The sequence below is a fragment of the Protopterus annectens genome, chromosome 3.part0 (genome assembly GCF_019279795.1).
Source record: "Protopterus annectens isolate FY-2018-M chromosome 3.part0, PAN1.0, whole genome shotgun sequence".
Classification (NCBI taxonomy): Eukaryota; Metazoa; Chordata; order Ceratodontiformes; family Protopteridae; genus Protopterus; species Protopterus annectens.
Window position 1 is genome coordinate 148,239,353 of NC_056731.1, and position 21,429 is coordinate 148,260,781.

General features: G+C 35.9%; 1 protein-coding gene across 1 annotated transcript; it reads right to left on the minus strand.

Moving 5' to 3' along the window:
- Positions 1-6,293: 6,293 nt before the first annotated feature.
- LOC122797251 (uracil nucleotide/cysteinyl leukotriene receptor-like) lies at positions 6,294-7,827 on the minus strand. Its single transcript, XM_044066098.1, has one exon. It carries the CDS (start codon positions 7,790-7,792, stop codon positions 6,818-6,820), a length of 975 nt encoding a protein of 324 aa, XP_043922033.1. The 5' UTR covers positions 7,793-7,827; the 3' UTR covers positions 6,294-6,817.
- Positions 7,828-21,429: the final 13,602 nt, after the last annotated feature.

Consider the following 21,429-nt stretch of genomic DNA (forward strand, 5'->3'; position numbering starts at 1 on the left):
GGGTAATGGAACCTTTGTCGATTTTTGTTGAAAAACATTTAAGGCCTGTGATAGCATTGAATAAAACAGTTTTACAAGGATCCAAACAATTCCTTACAGATTTGTATGATTGTATTAGGACACTTGGGAATCTAGAAAATTTGATTTTTGTAACAATGGACATTCAGTCCTTGTTCACTATGATTCCCAATGAGTTGGGACTTTGCCATATACATGAATATTTGGTGATAAATAGTGGTTATGATTTGGGTAAGGTTGATTTGATTTGCTTCCTTTTGGAAGTGATATTGGAGAACAATATTTTTGTTTTCCGAGATGAATTTTTTATCCAGAGACATGGTGTAGCTATGGGCACTTCTTGTGCCAATAGCTACGCCAATATGTTTCTGGCACAATGGGAGAATGATGTATTGTTTAAATTAGATATGTTTTTAAACATGTCAGTTTTTATTGTCGTTTTGTTGACGACGTTTTCTTTTTATGGAATGGCAAGATTGCTGACCTTGAAGCTTTTCATGTGCAGATGAATGGCTTATTGGATTATTTGAAATTCACGATGGTTTCTTTGAATGTAAGGATTGAGTTCTTAGAGTTATTTGTAGAAAAGTTACCATGCTCTTTAATTAATATTGGCGTTTATCGCAAGAATTGCTCATGCAATAGTCTATTGACCAGGTGCAGTATGCACCCGAATTATGTGTTCCGTAATTTAGTTCGAGGACAGGGGATTAGAGTATCAAGGCTTAACCCCACTGTTAAAGGTTGTTTATCAGATCTAGGTGATTTACAAAAAAGATTAGTTTCAAGAGGCTATACACCAGAAGAGATTACAGCTGGTTGGTTTGATTTAAGCTCAACTAGGGAAGGTATAGCTGCTCCCTATTTTGGTCCTCAATTTACGGAGACCAATTTAACATTAGATGAGACGTCTTCAGAGTATGTGCGTATTCCTTTATTTTTTACTAGAGATCAAAGTATTGTTTGTGATATTTTTTAACGCTTTTGGCCTATTTTGCATGTTGATCCAGAATTGGGAAATATGGTGGGCCCAGATCCTAAGTTTGTGTTTAGGAACAAGAAAAACTTGAAGCTGATTCTTTGTGGTGATAGAATGTTAAAGAGTGAGGATATGTTTAATAAGGATGGCGTCACGCTACCTTGTGGTAAATGCAATGTCTGTAGCTATATTGATACTTCGGTGGCTTTTGTACACCCTGATTTACATAGGAGTTTTTCTTTTAATGTTCAAGCTAATTGTATGACTGCTAATGTTGTCTATCTTGCCCAGTGTACTTGTTGTTTGTCATTTTATGTAGGTAAAACTAATCGCTGTCTCCGTGACAGGATTAGAGAACATGTTTATGGCATTAGGAAGGGTTTTACTACTAATGCCCTTTCTAAGCATGTTATGGCCTTTGGTGAATTGCATCAATTTGTCTTTAGAGTTATTGATCTTGTTATGCCTAACATAAGATTGGGCAATATTTGTAATCACACTGAATTTAAAGAGAATAATTGGATGATTATTTTTAGAGCTGATAGAGGCCATGGGTTAAATGAACGTGCCTCCATTAAACCCCTTTTGAGGAAAAGGAGGTTATATAAATAATATAAATAATATAAATAATTATATATAAATAATATGTATGACATAAATAAATAATTCATTTAACTTATGTTTGATATATTTTATATATTCTCCATACTCTCTATATTATTCATAAGGTATAGTTAGAATGTATAAATTTTTATGTTTTTACTTAGTTTTTATATTTATTCATTAGTCTTCTAGGACTTTTGTATGTATTTCCCTTTTAATTAATATTATATAATTAAATAATTAATTGAGGATGAATTGCTATTGGTTGATTTGAATTAATGTTATGTATATATTCTCAAATGTTTTGTTTGTTGTTAAAAGGTCTGATGAAGCATTTTTATGTGAAAGCGCTTACCGTGGTATATGTATTAAACAATTTTATTTAGTTTATGCTGCAGTGTTCGTCCTTTCAGTATTTTATTTGTTCAGTGGATGCTTTATTTTTCTGTGCTGAACGGGCGTTTGTTCTGTGCTCCTTTGTCACTTTCATTGGTTATTTGATTTATATGGAGGAAATAAAACTGATAACACCTATAATGCATTAACCTATAAACATCATGACACACATCATGATCATGTATCATAAAACTTAAAACTCAAAATGCATTTAATAATGTGGGTGAAAAGGTAAAACTAACAGAATATAGAAGTATAATTAAAAGGTGCTACAATTTAAAATTACATATTTGTGTATATTGTATGTGCTTATATATTCATAATATATTCACATGGATGTGCATATATATATATATATATATATATATATATAAAACTGTGGATATGCATTTGTAAATTATGAGTAGATGCTTGATATATAATTAACAGTTGAGAGTGAATATGTTCTGTGTGTCTATGCATGAGAGTAACTATACAATTGAATGAGTGTTTTTAATTGAATGTTTGTATTATGAGTGTGTGTGTGTGTGTTTGTTACTGTCAATATCTCTAGTATTTGGAATATACATTTAACATCTAACTTCTGTACAGGAAGCATTCTTTTATGATTATATTTTAAGTGTCATGTACGTGTAAATTTGTTTATAGCACTTTTCGTTGCCATATTCTGAAATGTGCAGATCATGTTTTTGTATTCATCATACCAATGGGAGATGAAAAATGTTTAAATTATTTAAGTCAGTTTAGTATAAAATAAAATTACTTATTTCACTAACAAATGCAGAACATTTTGAAGAGTTAAATCTGCTCATTAATATTATTTTCCAATAATTAGCAAAGTAACTCTGAGTAATTAAGTCAACAGCTTTTGAGCAGATTGAGGTGTCTTAAGCATCTTCTCCTCTAAACTTTCATGCAGCACATAAGATAGCTTATATTAAAGTACAAGTACAGTTCTTGTGTCTTTTGGCTTTTCCCGGTTAGGGGTCGCCACAGCAGAACTCCGGTCCACTAATGATTGGCAGTAGATTTTTACGTGCCGAGTTGCTGGCCCTGACACACAATCTTCAATGAAGGTACGCCCATTCACGCATGTCTCCACACAGAAGACGCTCTAGCTGAGAATCAAACAGGACAATGTCTTACTGTGAGGTGACAACACTACCGCAGCACCACCACCGCAGTTATTAAAGTACAAGTACAGTAATGTATATAAATGCTGTTATATTTAAATTAATATCTATATAAGTCAAATATATCTCTCAGAGCAAGTTTATAATCACTGTTAATAGTTTCTAGTCAAATGTCTATAAAAATTATTTTGTATAAAAAATATTATAGCAATCAGTGTGCAGAAGTGTGAACCATATGTTATCACATATAAGATATGCTAGCTTCCTGTATGCTTGTTTTCATTTGCAATTTAGTAATGAAGTGTTCCCTGTGTTTAACCTTACAGTTTTGTTGCATTGTACAGCTCTTTTGGGCATAACATCACATGCTAAATTTCACAATTACATTTCAAGGAAAGCATTGGGACAACTGTATACTGAAGTAATACTAAAAGGTTATGGGGGTATTTAGTTTTTGTAGGCAGTTGGTTATACCTTGTGTAAATACATCTGTAGATCCCTTATGAACAGATTAGTATGGTCTGTGTAAATATGTATTCCAATTTGAGTGTGTTTTTGCATGTGGATATCTTTATATATATAGAATTGCAATGTAGCATCATTTACTTAAGTATGGATGCTTAATCTGTATCTCATCAACTTTCAGATTAATAGCTGTCTATAACAATATTTTAATACACTGCCAGATGTTGTGTATGGCATGTCATTCTCTGTTTACTATGCTATCAGCTTCAATCATGCCATGCATTTGTAAGTATTCTGTATTCCACCAACAATCATCATGCTTAACTACCTCTTGGTATTATATCTCAGGTCTTCCATTATCTGTGGATCACCCATGGTCTATGTGTTTGTTATATATTTTTATGAGATTAAACCTTTAGGTGTGTCACTGTCTGTTGCAAGAAGCAGATTATTTACGTACTTCTGTTCTTGTGAAGAATCTGTATTCTGAGGGAGCCCAGGTAGAAAATACCAGATAGCCCTTGAACAATGCAAAAGTTAGAAAATGTCAGAAATATAAGACATAGATAGCAAAGAAGTTAATGGTTTGTACTTGCATAAAAGAAATGTGGATATGAAACAGTATGTTAGGACAGTGACAGTAATAGATCAGTTAAGGAAAGTAACCTTTTAAAATATCAGGACTCACAATGCCAAGTCCTGAAATGTTTAGACTGAATAATCAAAAATTCAGTCTGAGAGTTTTGTCAATATTTGTGTGTACAATATAACAGGTAGTATGTTACAGAACCAGAGAAACTGTAGAGGAAATTCCATTACTGTAATAGGTATTTTTTTGTTTATCAGAAGTGTCTAATTAATTATTAAAGTTATATTTTCAATTTCTTTCATGACACATTAAAACCAGTAATATTATTTTAAACAAGCAGTTTCGTCACTATAAATGACGTATTCCTCTGTACTGTGTTCTGCTGCATGAGTATATTATATTTATACTGTACTTGTATAAGATACAACTTTCACTGAACTGTAGTTAGATGACCACAATATGTCACTTAACAGAGATTAGTACCAGGTGTCTTTAAGTCTGCAGATGTCTTCTTTTTTCATCTTCCCACTGCATTCTTCTTCCCTTTTCTTATTTTCATTATTCCACATTTTAAAAGACAATGAACATAGAAACTACATGGATATGTTTTAAAATTAACTGGATTCATTTTTAAATTTCCATTTTTGTGTTTCTGCTACTCGTTTTAACATTCTAAAAGTTCACTTCCTGTAAATGAGGATTAAAATTCAAAATGCATTTCCTGTAGCACAGGCAGCTTGAAAATGGAATCTAGACTGTTATAAGTTGAAAAGCAGCTCAAGGTATGTGGAAAAAAAAAAACATTCTATAGTAATTTAACAATGCTAGGTGGGGAAAGGGATTGAAAAGAAGCAGTTACTGTAAGAAACAGTCAATAGCATCTTTAATTCTTCGAATAAGAGCCCAAGTAATGGACAAAACATTACACAAGTTAAACCTATTAAAAGAAAGTGAAGTAATGTATATAAATGATTTTCAAGCAGCCAAAACCACTCAACACAACACCTACTGCTCATAGATATAGCTTATCACATACAACCACATTTACCAGATAGAATAAAAAAAGATTGCTTGAAATTATGTATAGAAAGAATATACAAATTAAATGGATTAGTTAAAGATGTTAATATACATTCCTACACATATGCACTACTATTAGAAAATGTTTGAGAGGATTTAAATAAAATAGAGACTTAGACATAATTGCAATATTAATATATATATATATATATATATATATATATATGTATATATATATACACACACACTGTCAATACACACCACACCACATACACACTACACTGTTTGAAAATAATGTTAGAATTAAAATAAAATAACAGGACTTATAAGTAATAGTAATAACAGATATACACTATTTCAGATACTATAGAAGACGTATTTTGATAAAGTATAAAGTTTTTGTTTGTTTTACTTTGTATTTGATGATGAACTGTAATAGGTGACATTGAATACCTGTGAAAAAGCTATTTATGCAAAATAGAAAATGAGAGATACATTACTTTAATTTTTTTTTACTATTTTTGTCCTTTGAAGACCAGACAATTTTTGTTGTTTGTCTCTCTAAGCTGACAAGAGTCCAATCCATATTTTCTGATTGATAAAAAATGTTCTTTTTCTGAGAAGTCCACTGTATCTTCTACAGAATTAAATGTTTTCTGACCCTCTGATAAAAATATAATTCTGGCTGGAAACATTAGTTGAGCTTTAATGTTTAGCTTCTTTAAGTCTTTTATGAATGGAATCCATGCTTTCCTTTTGGTCATAACACATGTGGTATAGTCATTGTCAGACCTGATAGTCTTTATTTTTGTCAGAGAATTAGCTCAAGCAGTCTTCAGTACCAGGTCCTTGTCTTGGCTGGAGAGAAATTTTACAATAGTAGATCTGGGGACTGGAGGATTTTTCTTCAAAGAAGAAGTCAAAAGAGATCTATGGGCTCTCAATACCAAAAGAGAGAGGTTCTGGCAGATTTAGAATTTTAGGCAACCAGTTAGTTAAAAACTGCAATATATTGTCTCCATCTTCCTTTTCTGGTATTCCATATATCATAATATTCTTTGTTCTAGATCTACTTTCTAAGTCCTCTAGTTTTTCTATAGGCAAAGTATTTTGTTTTAACATGAATTCTGTGTGATTCTCACTCTTTGCCATTCTGCTCTACAGGTGGTTCAATGTGTCTTCTGTTGCTGAAATCTGAACAGATTGTATTTTTTATGATCTCTTTTAACATTTGTTTGTTTCTTGGAATCTTCTTTTATATTGTCCATTTTGATCTCACATTTATCCAATAAAAAGTAAAGCTGCTGGATACAGCCCATTATAGACTGTAGTTCCTTTTTCACCAAATTGTCTTGAGAGTTCACTTTTGAGTGGCTTATTCTGTCACAACAGCCAATAAAATTCTGACAGGAAAAATCAAAGAAAAACATACAAAAATGTATTTTTCTTTCAAATAGTTTCAAAGACTCAAAATGTATACGAAAATAAGTTTTTAAGTTTGTATAATAAAATCCTGTCAGAAAAAAAGAAAATAAAGCAGAGCTAAGACTTTGTGCTGTTAGCAGGTTGCCATCTTGGCCATGGCCCTGTCTAATTGTGTTTTTAATTCATTCTCTAAGAAGTGCAGATGAAAAGCTTATTGAGCTGCCTTCTGCATAGCTTCTGCAGTGTGTCTTTGAACTTCTCAGCCAAGAAAAAATACATGATGGGATCCAAAAGTGGATTGAGACTGGTCAGGCAGAAAGTGATGCGATTAGTGAAACTGAGGCTTTTCAGTTCCTCCCAGGAAAGCTGACGATGGCTTGTACATGAAATTATGTAGTTAAGGCGACTAATGTGATATGGAACAAAACAAATGAAGTAAATTAAAAGCACTAAGATAATCATTTTCACCACTTTGTTCTTTAGACTGCTATTAATTTGATGAGTGTTGAATAGAAGACTATAGATAATCAGTAAGTAAGAACATGCTGTTGTGAAAAAAGGAACTGCAAAACCAACAATAATAGAGAAAATGGCTTTTTTGGAAAACTTCTCACGATAAAGTTGAAAGCACACAATTGTATTATTAATTTTTGCAGTTTGAGTAGAGCCAAGCATTGGTGCCATCAGTATAATGGTTAATAACCACAATGCAGTGCATGTTATATGAACAACCAAGGGCTTTCTGATTTTAATCGACTTAAGAGGAAAAACAACTGCAAGAAGGCGATCTACACTGATGCAAGCCATAATGTAAAGGCTAGCATACATGTTAAGAAATGATAAAAATCCTGTAATGCAGCAAAGTGCTTCCCCAAATGGCCAATGACTGTTCTGTAGGTGGTAAACGATCTTCATTGGTAATACCATCACGTAAACAATATCAGCAATGGCCAAATGCATCAGAAATATGTTTGCTGGAGATCCTGCTTGCCTGTGGTAAAGGAAGATCCAGAGGGCAGTTGCATTACCTAGGAATGCAAGAATAAAATCCACTATGTAAAAGGTAGCAAATAAAATATTCTCAGTGCTGCCTGTTTTGAAAGGTGAAAGTGCATCTTCGCTGGATACATTCCAGAAATAAGTACATTCGAAGGAGACATTCATTCTTTTGTGACTACACCTTCATTTATTTTCATAGAAAACTGTGGTTTCTGGAATATAAAATTTGTAGATTAGTATAAGCTGTAATAGTTTTATATGCAGCATATTTAGTTACTCACTGCAATGATGGTGTAACCTATTAATACACTCATTCTAATTGTATCACATTACAGAACTTTATTTTATGTAAATTAAGAATGCATGTGCCATACATTTACATACCAAATGCTGTAAACATGAATCCTACCAGATATGCAACAGTCAAGTGCTCATATAGTCACTGCTGGCCAAAATACTTTCCCCATAGAAGGAAACTGTATTTTGGACTTCGCCCTTAGCCTAAGGTACAGTTGCATCAGACTTGATCCTATTAAGCCCAAACTTGCAAGGGATGATGGTCCTTCTGCATGTTGGGGAAATTAAGTGCTTGTCCCCCCCCCCACAGAAGAATATTCTGTTTGAAAAAGTGAGTTGTTCATTGTTTTCATTTGACTTGCTGTGTGATGAAATGGCTTTCAATTAAGTCACTAGGATATTAAGTTATAGCATGTTGAATAACAGCATGAATTCAAAGTAAATAATATTTAACAAAATGTTCAAAGAATTACAAAATGTCTGTATCTATCCAGACATATTATATGCTAATAACCACCCCCACAAATAGTTATTGTGGCTGTAGTTACCTAGCACCTGTATCTCAATAAATAAAATACATTAAATTCAGTGAAAATTTAAAATGGTTTCTAGTTGAAGGTAGCAGTGACTTGTTGGCAATAATAGAAAACAGCAAACACTTAAATTTAGTTTAATTTAAATACAATAAAAACAAGGTCTACTATAAGTGTTTGCATGCTATTTGCTCAAAAAACTTTCTTGCTGCCACATGCTTTAAAAGGTAAGTGTCCTACATCCTACCCCAACTAGATCTCCTGTAACCACTTACCCCTCCCAACATCCTGTCCTACAAAACTGTATAACCCTCCCAAAACCCTAATTCTAACCTTACATACCCTTCTTTCTCCCCAACCCTAAAACTCCCTTCCCTCTCCATAAGCCTAAACACCTCTTCTTCTGCTCCCTAACCCTAACCCTAAGCCTCCCTTTTTGGTCCCTAAATCTAAAATCCTATTCTCTCTTTCTAACCCTAAAACCCCTTTCCTGCTCCATAAACCTAACATTAGCCTTCATTACCTTTGCCATAATTTACACTCCCATCCCTTCCTACTCCCTCACCATGGCTTCATTTACCTCGCTCAAAATCAAATGCTGTTTTCTGATAAGCTTTAGCAGCTGCTTCCCTGACCTCATATTAGAGTTTGAGCATGAGGGCTAGAGGTAGCCGATCTGTGCTTCAAGACACTCAAGTTCCTGGCTTTGAGACAGTAGTCTTTTCATGTTTGGGACTCAAGCGCTTGTAGAACATCCATAAAAACAAGCATCCTGCTAGTGTCTGCACGCAGTTAATTAAAAGTAATTAATTCTTAATGAGTTATTTTAATACAGCTAAGCTAATGGTAATTCCCTGTACAGTTTCTGTTTCAAGTAAACATTTTGCTTAATAAATGTGTACCAGAACTTTGCTGTCCCCCAAGACTAGAATGATCTTACCATACTAACAGCTGTGGTGATCCTAATAGTTTGCCACATGGGAGGTTTGTTCCTATCTGATGACTTTTTTTGTATAAAGGCTTTTGTCCCTTGTCATTTCATCAGCTCATTTCTAATTTTGTAATCCCAATGAAGCCAAAATCATTCGGACTGATCTTTTAAATGAGTACTAATTCATTGTATAGGTGAATTCTTGCTGGCAGCTGTCAAATTTTCTTATATATATTCTGTAAGTCTGAAATATTTATTTGTGAGGGGGTTGTTAGTCATAAGTAAAAGTTGTATTTATTGGTTAAGCCATTATCTTTAAGAGACAGGTCCTTGTCTTGGCTGGAGAAAAATTTTATGCATTGACTTTTTTTTTTTTTTTTTTTTTAAATTATCTTGTATAGATGTTCCATGGTACCTCCCCATAGAGAGTGCACTGGGTACACCCCATGGGAGAAGACTCCAATGCAGAGTCAGTACAAACTGTTAGAATTATATCTGTTGGCTTGCTTTGGAATACCTAGGAATCCTGTGGGATAAACTGTTGACATTTTGAATTTGTGACCGTTGCTAGCATATATACTTTAGAAAATGGAATGGATTTACTTATGTTAAACTGCATAATTGCAGGATGAGTTACATCTCATAAGTTAAAAACAAAACAAGATATGCAGATAAGGCTGGACAAACCACAATTTCAAATAGCACAAAACCGCCCCCGCCCAGATTTAAAAGTGAGTACTTAAGGAATGTTTTAACTTTTGTGTATTAGATATGAGCAAGTGCCTGTGATAGGTGTGAAAGCATTCCTCTTTTATTTTTTGTAGTTTTAATAAATGTGAGTTCTAATGGAATTTCTGCTGTGTCTGCTGGATATACTTGTTTTGTACATCTCATAAGTTATTTAAATCTTAAAAAGTGGCATAAAACTGCTAAAAAGTGAAAAAAAATGTGGGGAGCCTCCCCCTCCAAGTGGGAAGCTTTGCCTTCAGCATCCCTCACTTATATATTCTAACTCCATGGTCACACAATAGGGGAAAAAGTTGGAAAAACACTGCAGTTCACCATGATCCCAAGTAATCTAAGCAAATAAGCTTTTAAAGAACAGTTTGAAAAAAAAAAAAAGAAGAAAAACACTCTTCAATGAAACTGCACTTAACTGATTTTAATGGAATGGGTGGGTAATCGAGTCCAGCTTTGAAAAGAAATGTGCACTGAACAAAACTACTTTGCACAGCGGGCATGTAACACATGAACTACAATACCTGAATAAATGAATTCCCCATATTTCATTCCCCCAGTTATCCCGGGTTCCTATTACGTGATTGCAGACACATTCTGCCAAATGCATCTTGATTGAACATAAAAGAATGAGAAGGCAAAATAGCGAAGCGGTTTTTAAGCAAATTCTTTCCCTGGGAAAGAATTCACTTGGCCGCTTACATTACTTTGCCATTTTTGGTACTGTAGTGCGATATTGGAGTTGGTATATTTTAGTAGGGGGGGGGCACAGCCCCCGACTTTATATAATGTTTTAAAGTTTTTATTTATTTATTTATTTTTTTTGGAACAGCGACCCCCCCCCCCCCTTGGGAAAAAAATTGCTGTTCTGAGGTTTCAGCATTGTAAGCTTTTGCTTACATGGGGTTGATTAATCATCATTAGCTTTTTTAAGCATGTGATTGTATAATATAGACCCGTCATCCCAGTATCCTATGGTAATTTGTTCTTTTCTGGTTACTAGGCTTACATGTTAGATTACCAAAGGGGGTGGTTTTAGACGCAACCTTGGAGACTGTGAAAGTTATTTGACAAATAGCAGTAACAGTGTGCAATATAAGATTACAGTGATGCAGTGAATCAAATTAAAGGGGTGGTCCTTTTAGAAATGAATGTCTAATTTCAGATGGGTCCAAGCTGTTTAGAAAGTTAACTTTTATTCTTCACTCTTGATACTGATGTAATAGCTGTTAAACGAAGTCAGTAAAAGGAGAAAGTATGAGACACAGACATAAACACAGAGTCCTTTTTCCTACTGTGCATGTTAGAGTTAGCTGGATGGGGTGATAATGTACCAGGATGCAAAACTGCAGGTTTTTCCTATCGGTAAATGAATCCACCCTGAGATTCACTCAGAAGTGTGTCTACAGTGGAACGAAGGGGTAACCTCCCAGGGAGCAATGTATTATCGTTAATGATCAGCAGATGCAGCCAGTGAGTAGTGCATCACTGTTTTATTTCTGAATGCCATTATGGAAATTAATTTCTGTACTACTACTACAAGATTGAAGCTCTTGTTTCAATGCATTATATGCGGCCAGATAAGTTTTGCATGTTGCTTGCTACATTTTTTAAGACAAAACTATGTTTAGTTTATTTATTTTTTGCTCCTCATGATGTAATGTGAGAATGGGGGACACACATGACCTGGCTCTCCTTACAGGAGGAGCTTCAGATCAGAGAATGAGCCTGTTTTCTTTGCTTCCCAAAATAAAGCATGAGGCAGGTAGGATACACATAAAGGATCTGGCTCTCCTTGTGGAAGGAACATTAGATCAGAGAATGCCCCTTTTATTTCTTAGTTTTTTTTTTTTGCTCCTCACAATGTGACATCAGGAGAGTGACCCTTCAGCTATAGAAGACAAGACAGACATTTTTCCCCTCCCCAGTGTAGTATTGATGGGCACCAGATAGGGGAGTGGCACTGGTCACCAAATGAGTGACCTACAGCTCTGGATTCAGAAACAGTTGTGATAGGTGATTTTGCACAAAAAGGGGTCACATGTAGGGTGAGGGCAATTAAAAAAAACACTAGCATGATGCTGACTACCAAGAAATCCTGTGGGTTGTATTATATGTAAAATGATGGTGTAATAAGATGGAGGTGAGCAGCTTTATTAAAATGAGAGCAATCACAGACATAAATGAGGGTATACAGTGTGGCAGAGTGACAGCAAAATGTGTATATCCTGCATAAAGAAATTCTAATTACAGGGTTGTTGACTGCAGCAAAATCTTGGAGTTACAAGAGACTGACCACGAAAACCTAGTGTTTGTCAACTTGCCAAATTTTTGTCAAATTTAAAAAAAAATCTAAATGCTCACCAAAACTTCATTCAGCTAACAAACTATGACCCAATGTGGGGGATGACACCATATATATGTCCCTTCACACCAGGATTTCATCAGATAATGCACAGCACACACACACACACACATTATTTTATATACCCAAGAGACCTCATGCATAATTTAATTGCCCAATTAAGCTACCCTTATTGCTTAAAAATGCCAGATTAACTATTTTGTCTAGAAAGAGCATACTCAACCCTAAATACAATAAATATATTCAGAACCTACTTAAAAGTGTATAAATAGGTATACCTATCAATTAAAATGGAAATAAATAAGTAAAAATACATCATATTACTACTACATAAAAATGTAACCATGGGTTTGAATAAAAATATAGTTCTATGTCATGTGCTAAAGTGCCATCTAGTGGTGTTAGAGCAACATCACACAATGAAAATAAAAATATTCCCAGTGAAAAGATTGACCATAAAAACCTTAAACCTCGTGAGAAAGTTTTTTTTAGAAAGTTGTATAAAACTATGCAATTAAAAACAGGGAAATGGATGCATGTGCAAATATATATCCAAAAGAATATTACACAATCATGCTACCAACATTTACAAAAAAATCATATGAAAAGTTGTGTGAAACATATAAAATTGTCGAAATCTAAGGGTGTTAAAGTGTCGTTGCTGGGAAACATACTCATCTAAGTATGGGGCTCCATTGGCTTCTAAAATTAAATGCCAGTAAACCTCTGTGTACTCATTTCTGGTTTCCCATGCCTCACCTCTTGGATCCTGGGCTATTTCTTCTAAGCACAAATTTCACAGCTTTCAGACATCAGGTCCTTCAGTGTTTCAAGAAATTTTAAAACAAGCATCCATTTAAATACTAGTAATTGTTAAAACATGTGACACAGCCCATCCTGTCACAGAAACATATTAATTAAAGAATTAAATACATAGGGAATGATAACAGTTTATAAAAAGATAATTCAAAACAGGATAGAATTTCCTATTTAACCATTTGTTGTTTAGACTTTAAAACAGGTTTAAGGGTCATCTGTTTATGTAAACCTGGATATATATCAGCTTTAAGCGAACTATCCATTCATATGCGTTTGTGTCAAGTTTATTAATAATATCACCATGTCTAATGTATGGATGTAAAAATGCAATGACCCTAAATACAATCTGATGAGAAGCACCCTGTTCCTGTACATGTTTTTCTAGGGAATTAGTCTCTATACCCCTACGCATATCTGATCTGTGTTCTATCATCCTGTCACGTAATCTTCTTGCTGATTTTCCTACATAGAATCCTAAACATAATGTGCAGGTAGCCAGATATACAACAAAAGATGTATTACAGGTAGCTGTACAATTAAATACAAATTTTCTTTTGGTAACAGGATGCACAAATTCATTAGAATGACATATATTTGAACAACAAGAGCAAGTATAACATGGTACAGTTTCTTTTGTAGTATAGTTGACATGATCCTTTTTATTTAGGGAGAAATCTTTATAGCACAAGCATTTTTAAATTTTCACAATTCTTTTATGTGAATAAGGGTTTTTTGGGAAGCCATTTTTCATGGCCAGGTATAGCTTTCAATATATCCCAATTATCTCTAATAATTCTCTCAACCGATTCACTTGCCCTACTAGATGTCATTAAGTATCTAAGGGGTTGTGTATCATTCCTTTCTTATTATGTCATTAAGTATCTAAGGGGTTGTGTAGCATTCCTTTCTTGTTGTACATCACCACTGTCAGTGCTATATGAAAAGAATGGTTTAGCCTGCCCATCCCTCAGTCTCATTACATCATCTCTAACCATACTTAATTCACTGACATCATAACCCCTTACCAAAAACTCATTGTTCATTTGATCCATTTGTTTAACACAGGAGTCCAATCTAGTGTCGAGCCTGCTGGCTCGCATATATTGACTCCTAGTGATACCTTAAAAGTATGCTTAGCATGCATACTACTCTTATGAAGATATTTATCTGTATGCATATCATTCCTATATATACAGGTATCCAGGCCACTATCAGAGAAATTTGAACATCAAGAAAATGTATTCCAGTATCAGACATATTCATTTCAAATTTTAAAAAATATCAGAGATCTGACCCAAATATGCATGGAAATCTACCAAATCATCTTTATTACCTCCCCAAATTAAAAAAAAATAGTCAACAAAGCGTTTATAAAAAAGAACTTTAGAAGCATACATATTGTTCTCATATATGGCAGTTGCTTCCCATTTACTTAAAGTTAAATTAGCATATGTGTTTGCTCCACATGGGTGAGAATGCTTTGTTTTCAAGCTTCCAATCCTCCAGCAGTCTCAAGACTAAGATGGCTGACTGCTTGTGTAATGTAAAATACTGGGAGTTTAGGTTATTTACCACCGGATCTAGTTACAACTCTCACAACTGGCCAAAGCTGGCTTTTTGTTTTCAGTTTGAAAAGCGATTGCAACACAGACTTAGTTGAGCAATGCTGATAATTTACTTAAGAGCTCAGATAAATAACAATGGATACCGTAAAATCTAAATCAATCTATAGCTGTAGCTTCAAATTCAGAAGAGATGAGTAAAAATGTAATAAATGAGTTCCATGTCAGAACAGCTCGGCCTAGCAGAGAAACCAAAAACACTGCAGACTATAAAAATGCTCAGAGAAATAACAATGGAAACTATAAATCTCTCTCGCTTTTTTTTCCCCTACACACCAGGTCATTTTGTATCTGTCAGCCTAACAGAGGAATCTTCTTTCACTACCCTGGATATGTTTCTCCTGGCAGAGCTCAGCATCCCATCCTCCTAATGAGGCTTCTTTATATTTTAACAACTTCCTTAGAGCCCACACTGATTAGGATCCCCCTTCGATGTCTGTGTCTCAGATGGTAGAATGTTGTGCATCCTCCTCATCTACTAAAGCAAGTATGGGAATCTGTGGATTCCATTCCTCTCTAAGAAAAATATCTCACTGCAGTACTCTAAAGGATTCATTTTACTGTCTGAGGAGTCACTTTACTGTCTCTTTGATCTGAAGCCCCAAACAATCTTTGAGGTTCCTTACTTCCTTTTATTCTTTCTTGTAATTCAGTCTGTATTTTGATATCCAGGACAATATCTCCTTCCTGGACACTTATATTCCTCTATCCTTACTGAGGGCCTGTGCATGTAGACACATTTATCCGTGCTTTAGTCTTCTCGGGGCCTTCCACTGTGACTCCAGGCCTGACTAAACTTCTTTAGATTAAAATTCTCTAGGTTGGTGGAAAGGGTATTCATATCCTGTCAACCGATGAACTGTTTCATTTCTATTCCTATAGCAGGGGCTATGCTACATGCCTTAGCATTATCCTCTTCCCACTGTTTTTCAGGTCTTCAAAAATGGGAAACTTTTTTTCTGTTATTACATCATGGGTAAGTTAGGATGTCATGCCTAAGTGGTTAATGGCTTTTACAAAATGTGTTTGTTCTTCTGTTGCTGGGTAACTGAGTATGTCTCCTCATGGATACAACCATCTTCAATGGATTTTGATGAGTGGAATTTCTTCATACACAAGTATTGAGCTTTCATTAAAGTAATGCTGCTACCAGTCTCTCTAACCACTTTAGTGGCATAGAGTGATGAAGCTCTAACTACAGCCCAGCTGACTCTGGTGTGACTAGCAGTTTGGGTGATCGATGGAATTGCTGCGAGGGAAGCCTATCCACTGGGAAGAAGGGTTGCATGGATGTCTCTGTCTGCAGTCTCTGGTGGAGACTGGAGATGCTGATGTAGGGGACATAGCCCAAGGAGAAGGACTTGGATGAGGGCATGGCAGAGTTGCTAAGGAGGCAGGGCAAAATGTCATACATTCCCATTGCACCTTGGGTGTAGCTATGCCAAGCCACAGAGGGAGGGAGAAATGGGTAGGTCAAAAAAAAAAAAACACCACTGGCAGAATGTAATGGTGAGATCTCCCTGGACTCCCTTAATTTCATTGGCCTCAAATTGTGTAGGCCATAGTTGTTAAAGAAGAAGCTGGTACTCCAGCAATGGACAGGGGTGGATGGCCTTAAGAGGCTGGAGGGGAGCAAAGAGTTTAAAAATAATGCCACTAGAGTTTAACAACCCTTTTAGCTCTTACCCATCTATTTTTAAGAGACATTTCATCAATTTTGCAACAGCACAATAACAGAATGTAGTCTTGACTGAACTGCATTCCATAGCCTCTTCACCACCCCCAAAGAAAAAATCCTCAGTTGCCTGTTTGGGAGCCTCTATCATATGTTCCCCACAATATTTAGCAGTATGTTCTCATTTGCAGCATAGAATAGAAGGCATAGTCCCTTTCATCTTTTTTTTTTTGCAGTTTTATCAGCTATCTTGTTAGATGACTCTTTGACTACATTTTCAAAGGACAATATCCTTTCTATTGCAGTTAAGAAGCTTCTACATCATGTGGGTCTGACTGACACACCAACCTCTTAGAAGCTGCTGGTAAAGCTCTTTTAATCCTGTCTATCACAAGTATTTCAACATTGCTTCCTTACTATTAAGGCCTTCTGGATCTAACCAAAATAAGAGCAACATCGTTTTATAGGGGGAAAAGTTTTTCCTTTGCTATAGGGAATTAAAAGTCACTGTTCAGTAGTGACAGGTGCAGGGGAGCCCGCAGGACTTTTTGCAAGGTAATGCAAACCCAGAGCCCCCCACACACACAGCACCCCCCCCCCCACGCAGCCGTTCCAGTGTCTCATTATTTGGTTATTAATCCCCAGTTGTCATAAACACTGTTCAAAACTCTGTGTGCACACTGTTTTATGCTTTACTTCTACATTGATTACAGATATTTGGATTTAATTTACAACTTTTATTTCAAATTTTATAGCAGAAACACCGATAGACATTTTCTAAAAAAAACAATAGTCTTACAATGAAAGCAAACTTGGCATTAAAATTTCTCTACCTTTGACACTCACATTCACTGAAACAGCATTGAAACCCACACTCAAAGAAAATGAATCTGGCCAGTGGCAGTTTGTTTACATTTGGGACATTTTCAAATCATAGGGTGGCCACGGTGGTGCAGCGGGTAGCGTTGCCGCCTCACAGCAAGAGGTTCTCTGGTTCGATTGTCGGCTGGGGTGCCTTCTGTGTGGAGTCTGCATGTCCTCCCTGTGGTCACATGGGTTTCCTCCGGGTGCTCCGGTTTCCTCCCACATCCCAAAGACATGCAGTAGGTGGATTGGACACTCTAAATTGGTCCTAGGTGTGAATGTGTGTGTGTGTGTGCCTTCTGTGGAAGGTTGGGCGCCGGGCCGACAACTCGACACTGTAAAACTCCACTGCCAATCATGAGCGGACAGATGATCCGCTGTGGTAAACCTTAACCAGAAAAAGCTGAAAGAAGAAGAAGGCCCCTTGCACACAGTTTTAGGACCATAATTGAATTATATCCCTTATATAATACAGCACCACTTGTTAGTGTGTTTTAAATTTATAGTTTTGAATGCTTTTCCAATAAGCAATGAAACAAAACATATGAACCAATAATGACAAACTGCCCAATTCAGAACATTTCAACCATAAAAGGCCACTCAAACATCTATCATTACAATCCACCAATATCAGTCAATATGCACAATCTCTGCAGAAGTAAATCTGAATAATGCCACATTAAAGAGATCTGAAACTAATGAGATTGTTGCTAGAAAACAACTTTATATTTCAGTGCTTCATCTACAAATGCAGTGCCAGTTCTGTTAAAGAATAAATTGACTATCCTGTATTAAAAAATGGTAAGCTGGTATATTGCAATAGGAAATGGGTGGCAAGCTGAAAAACAGGTTCATAATTACTAGGCATCTCATCCAAATGAGGACATACTCAGGACTGCAGCACCCCGGCACCTTAAAATACAAATCTACATGCTGTGGGAATAGAACCTACAGCCCTTTACATCAGGATGCAAGTATGTTACCTGCTCTTTGCTACTTTTTATACCACAATATTGATACCATTTGCTAAACAAAACAGTTGCACATTTTATGCAGACTTAGCATGAGCAACCCTAAACTTTTCGGTGAGGCTAACAATTCCTTGAAAATAAATTTCACCTGCTAACTCTGACTTAGGCATTTCACTCATAGACACACCTCAGCCTCTTGGTGCAAGAAATTTGGACAACTAAAATAAATAGGGACAAATTATAAATATTGCTCTCATGAACTTAGAAAATTGCTAGAATAACAGGATTTGTGTTAGAATGCATTTTTCTAAAGGATAAGAAGTCTGAAACTGAAACACATGTCATTATTTAGTAACTTTAATCCTTAGCTCATCCCAGTCAAAAAATAAATAATTTTCATGCAGAACAGACCAAAAATATAAGGCAAAAATCTGGACATTCCGTGAAAATCTGTACAGTTGAGAGGCATGACGCCCTCCCCCTTACACACAATCCTACCCCTCCTATTATGTACACACAGACCTACCTCCCTTTTACAAAACAGACAGACACACACACACACACACACACACACACACACACACACACACACACACACACACACACACACACACACACACACACCTCTCTCTTACACACACACACACACACACACCTACCTCTCTCTTACACACACACAGACATCCCTCCCTCATAGACACACACAGACATCCCTCCCTCATAGACACACACAGACCTACCTACTACTTACTCATACACCTAACTTTACCTACCCACTTCTTACACGCACACATATGCACCCCTTTCTACCTACTTCTTACATCCACACACCCCTACCTATTTCTTACACACACACCTCTTAAACACACATTCACACACATCTGCCTCTCACTTGTACCTTTGTCCACAGTCTAAACAGTGGAGTAGCTAGAATTTCTGCTGCCTAGGGCTGTCTGAGTTTGCCATCCCTCTTCCTCACAAAATCATGGTCAAATGGGGCCTCCCACCATACACAACCCTCCTCCCCTGCAGCCATTCTAGTGTCCCATTGCTTGGCTATTTCTCCCAATTTACCATAAACACTAATGTGAATATTGCTTTATGCTTTACTTCTACAATGATTATTTGGATTTCATTTAAAACTTATTTTAAATTTTGCAGCTCAAACACTGATAGATATATACTAAGCAAAGCAATACAGTCTCACAATGAAAACAGACTTAGCGTTAAAACGTCTCTGCCCTTGAAACTCACATGTATTGAAACCCACATTCAAAGAAAATGCATCTAGTTAATGGTGGATAAAGTTTACCTTCGGGGCTGTTTTCAAATCATAGGCCCCTTGCACAGATTTAGGACCATGCAAGCGTACATGTGTTCTTTGATTCACCTTCCTGGTTGTATTAAATTTTATTTCTTGTATAATACAGCACACTTGTTAGAGCGTGTTTTACATTTATTGTTTTGAGCATTTTTCCAGTAAGCAATTAAACAGAATATGTGAACCAATTATGACAAAAATGCCAAGTTCAGAACATTTTCATCATACAAGTCTACTCAAACTTCTGTCATTACAATCCACCAATATCAGTAAATAGGCACAATCAATGCAGAAGTAAAAGTCATCTAATGACTGGATGGGAGATAGGAAATACACCCCGGGGATCATGTTAGTTGCCCTGCTAGACAGAGGACCAGGGAAGTAAATATTCTGGGAAGAAATAGCCAGGAAAATGTTATGGCTAGGCTTGTAGAGGCCCTAGGGTCAATAGCCTAGTACCAACCTATAAATAATTCCACATTAAAGAGATCTGTAACTAACAAAGAGGTTGCTGCTAGCAAACAACTTTATATTTCATTGTTCCATCTACAAATATAGTGCATGTTGCTCTTGAATACATTGCCTATGTTACATTAAAAAATGATAAGCTAGTAGTATTGCTGTATTGCCTGTGCACTAGCCCAGCAATCAAGGAGCCTCAATCCTCACCAATAACACCAGTGAGGGACATCCGCATTGGGAAGGATAACAAATGCACAGTAAAGTACAATTTCCCTTAAGAGCACACAGTGATCACAGTCAGTCTGGGGTTGGGTTTTCCATAGATCCCCAATAAGACTCCCCACTGGCACAGCTATAGGGTTCAGATCTCAGCCTAATGGTAAAGCTAAAACCTCCAGCACCCTCTCTGTCCAACCAGTGCTTTGTGTCCCTGCCTAAGTAGCTGACACACAAACACTTTGGGATATGAGTTATATACAAACACTCCTGGGGAAGGCTGGCACAGGTTATCCAGCTATGTCCCTTCTGTCCAGGCTACAAGGTAGTAATCACCACTACCAACCAATAATATCAGCTACTAATAAGGCCCTTATCAAAGGGTGTCCAATTATTACTGTGCAATATTATTATCCAAACGGTAAGTGTGACTGAACAGCAAGGCTTATTTTGAGTGGCTTGGACAGTATCACTGTATACATGCAATGTACTGTAGAGCTTAAATTATCTCTACACAAAACAGCCACAGTTGAAAGGTTTAAAAATATTTAATAATAAATAAGAACACAAGACAATACTTCTTAGAACACAGTGCTAGTCAGTAGTTCAGAGATCACAGGAAAATGCTTAAAATAATACAGTAGAATAGTTCTGACATCAATACAGAAAAAACAACTAGTCTAATATTCCTATTTCCTAGCTATATCTAAGAGCAAATGCAGTTCTAAAATAAATGTACATATAGTGCAAGACAGTGCTGGTGATGTTGGATGTTCTGAAGTCAAATGCAAAATGCTCTTGAGTCTCTCTGTCCTTAAATTGATAACACAGTACCACTGACTCATTTCAGATTACATTATTTTTTTTCTCTGGTTCCCAGGCTAACAGATACCCAGAGTGTAACAGCCCTTTTGATCTTGCAGCTAATCAGGAAGCCAGAGCAATAAAAGATATTATAATGCAAATTCTAGTAATTAACTCTGGTCTC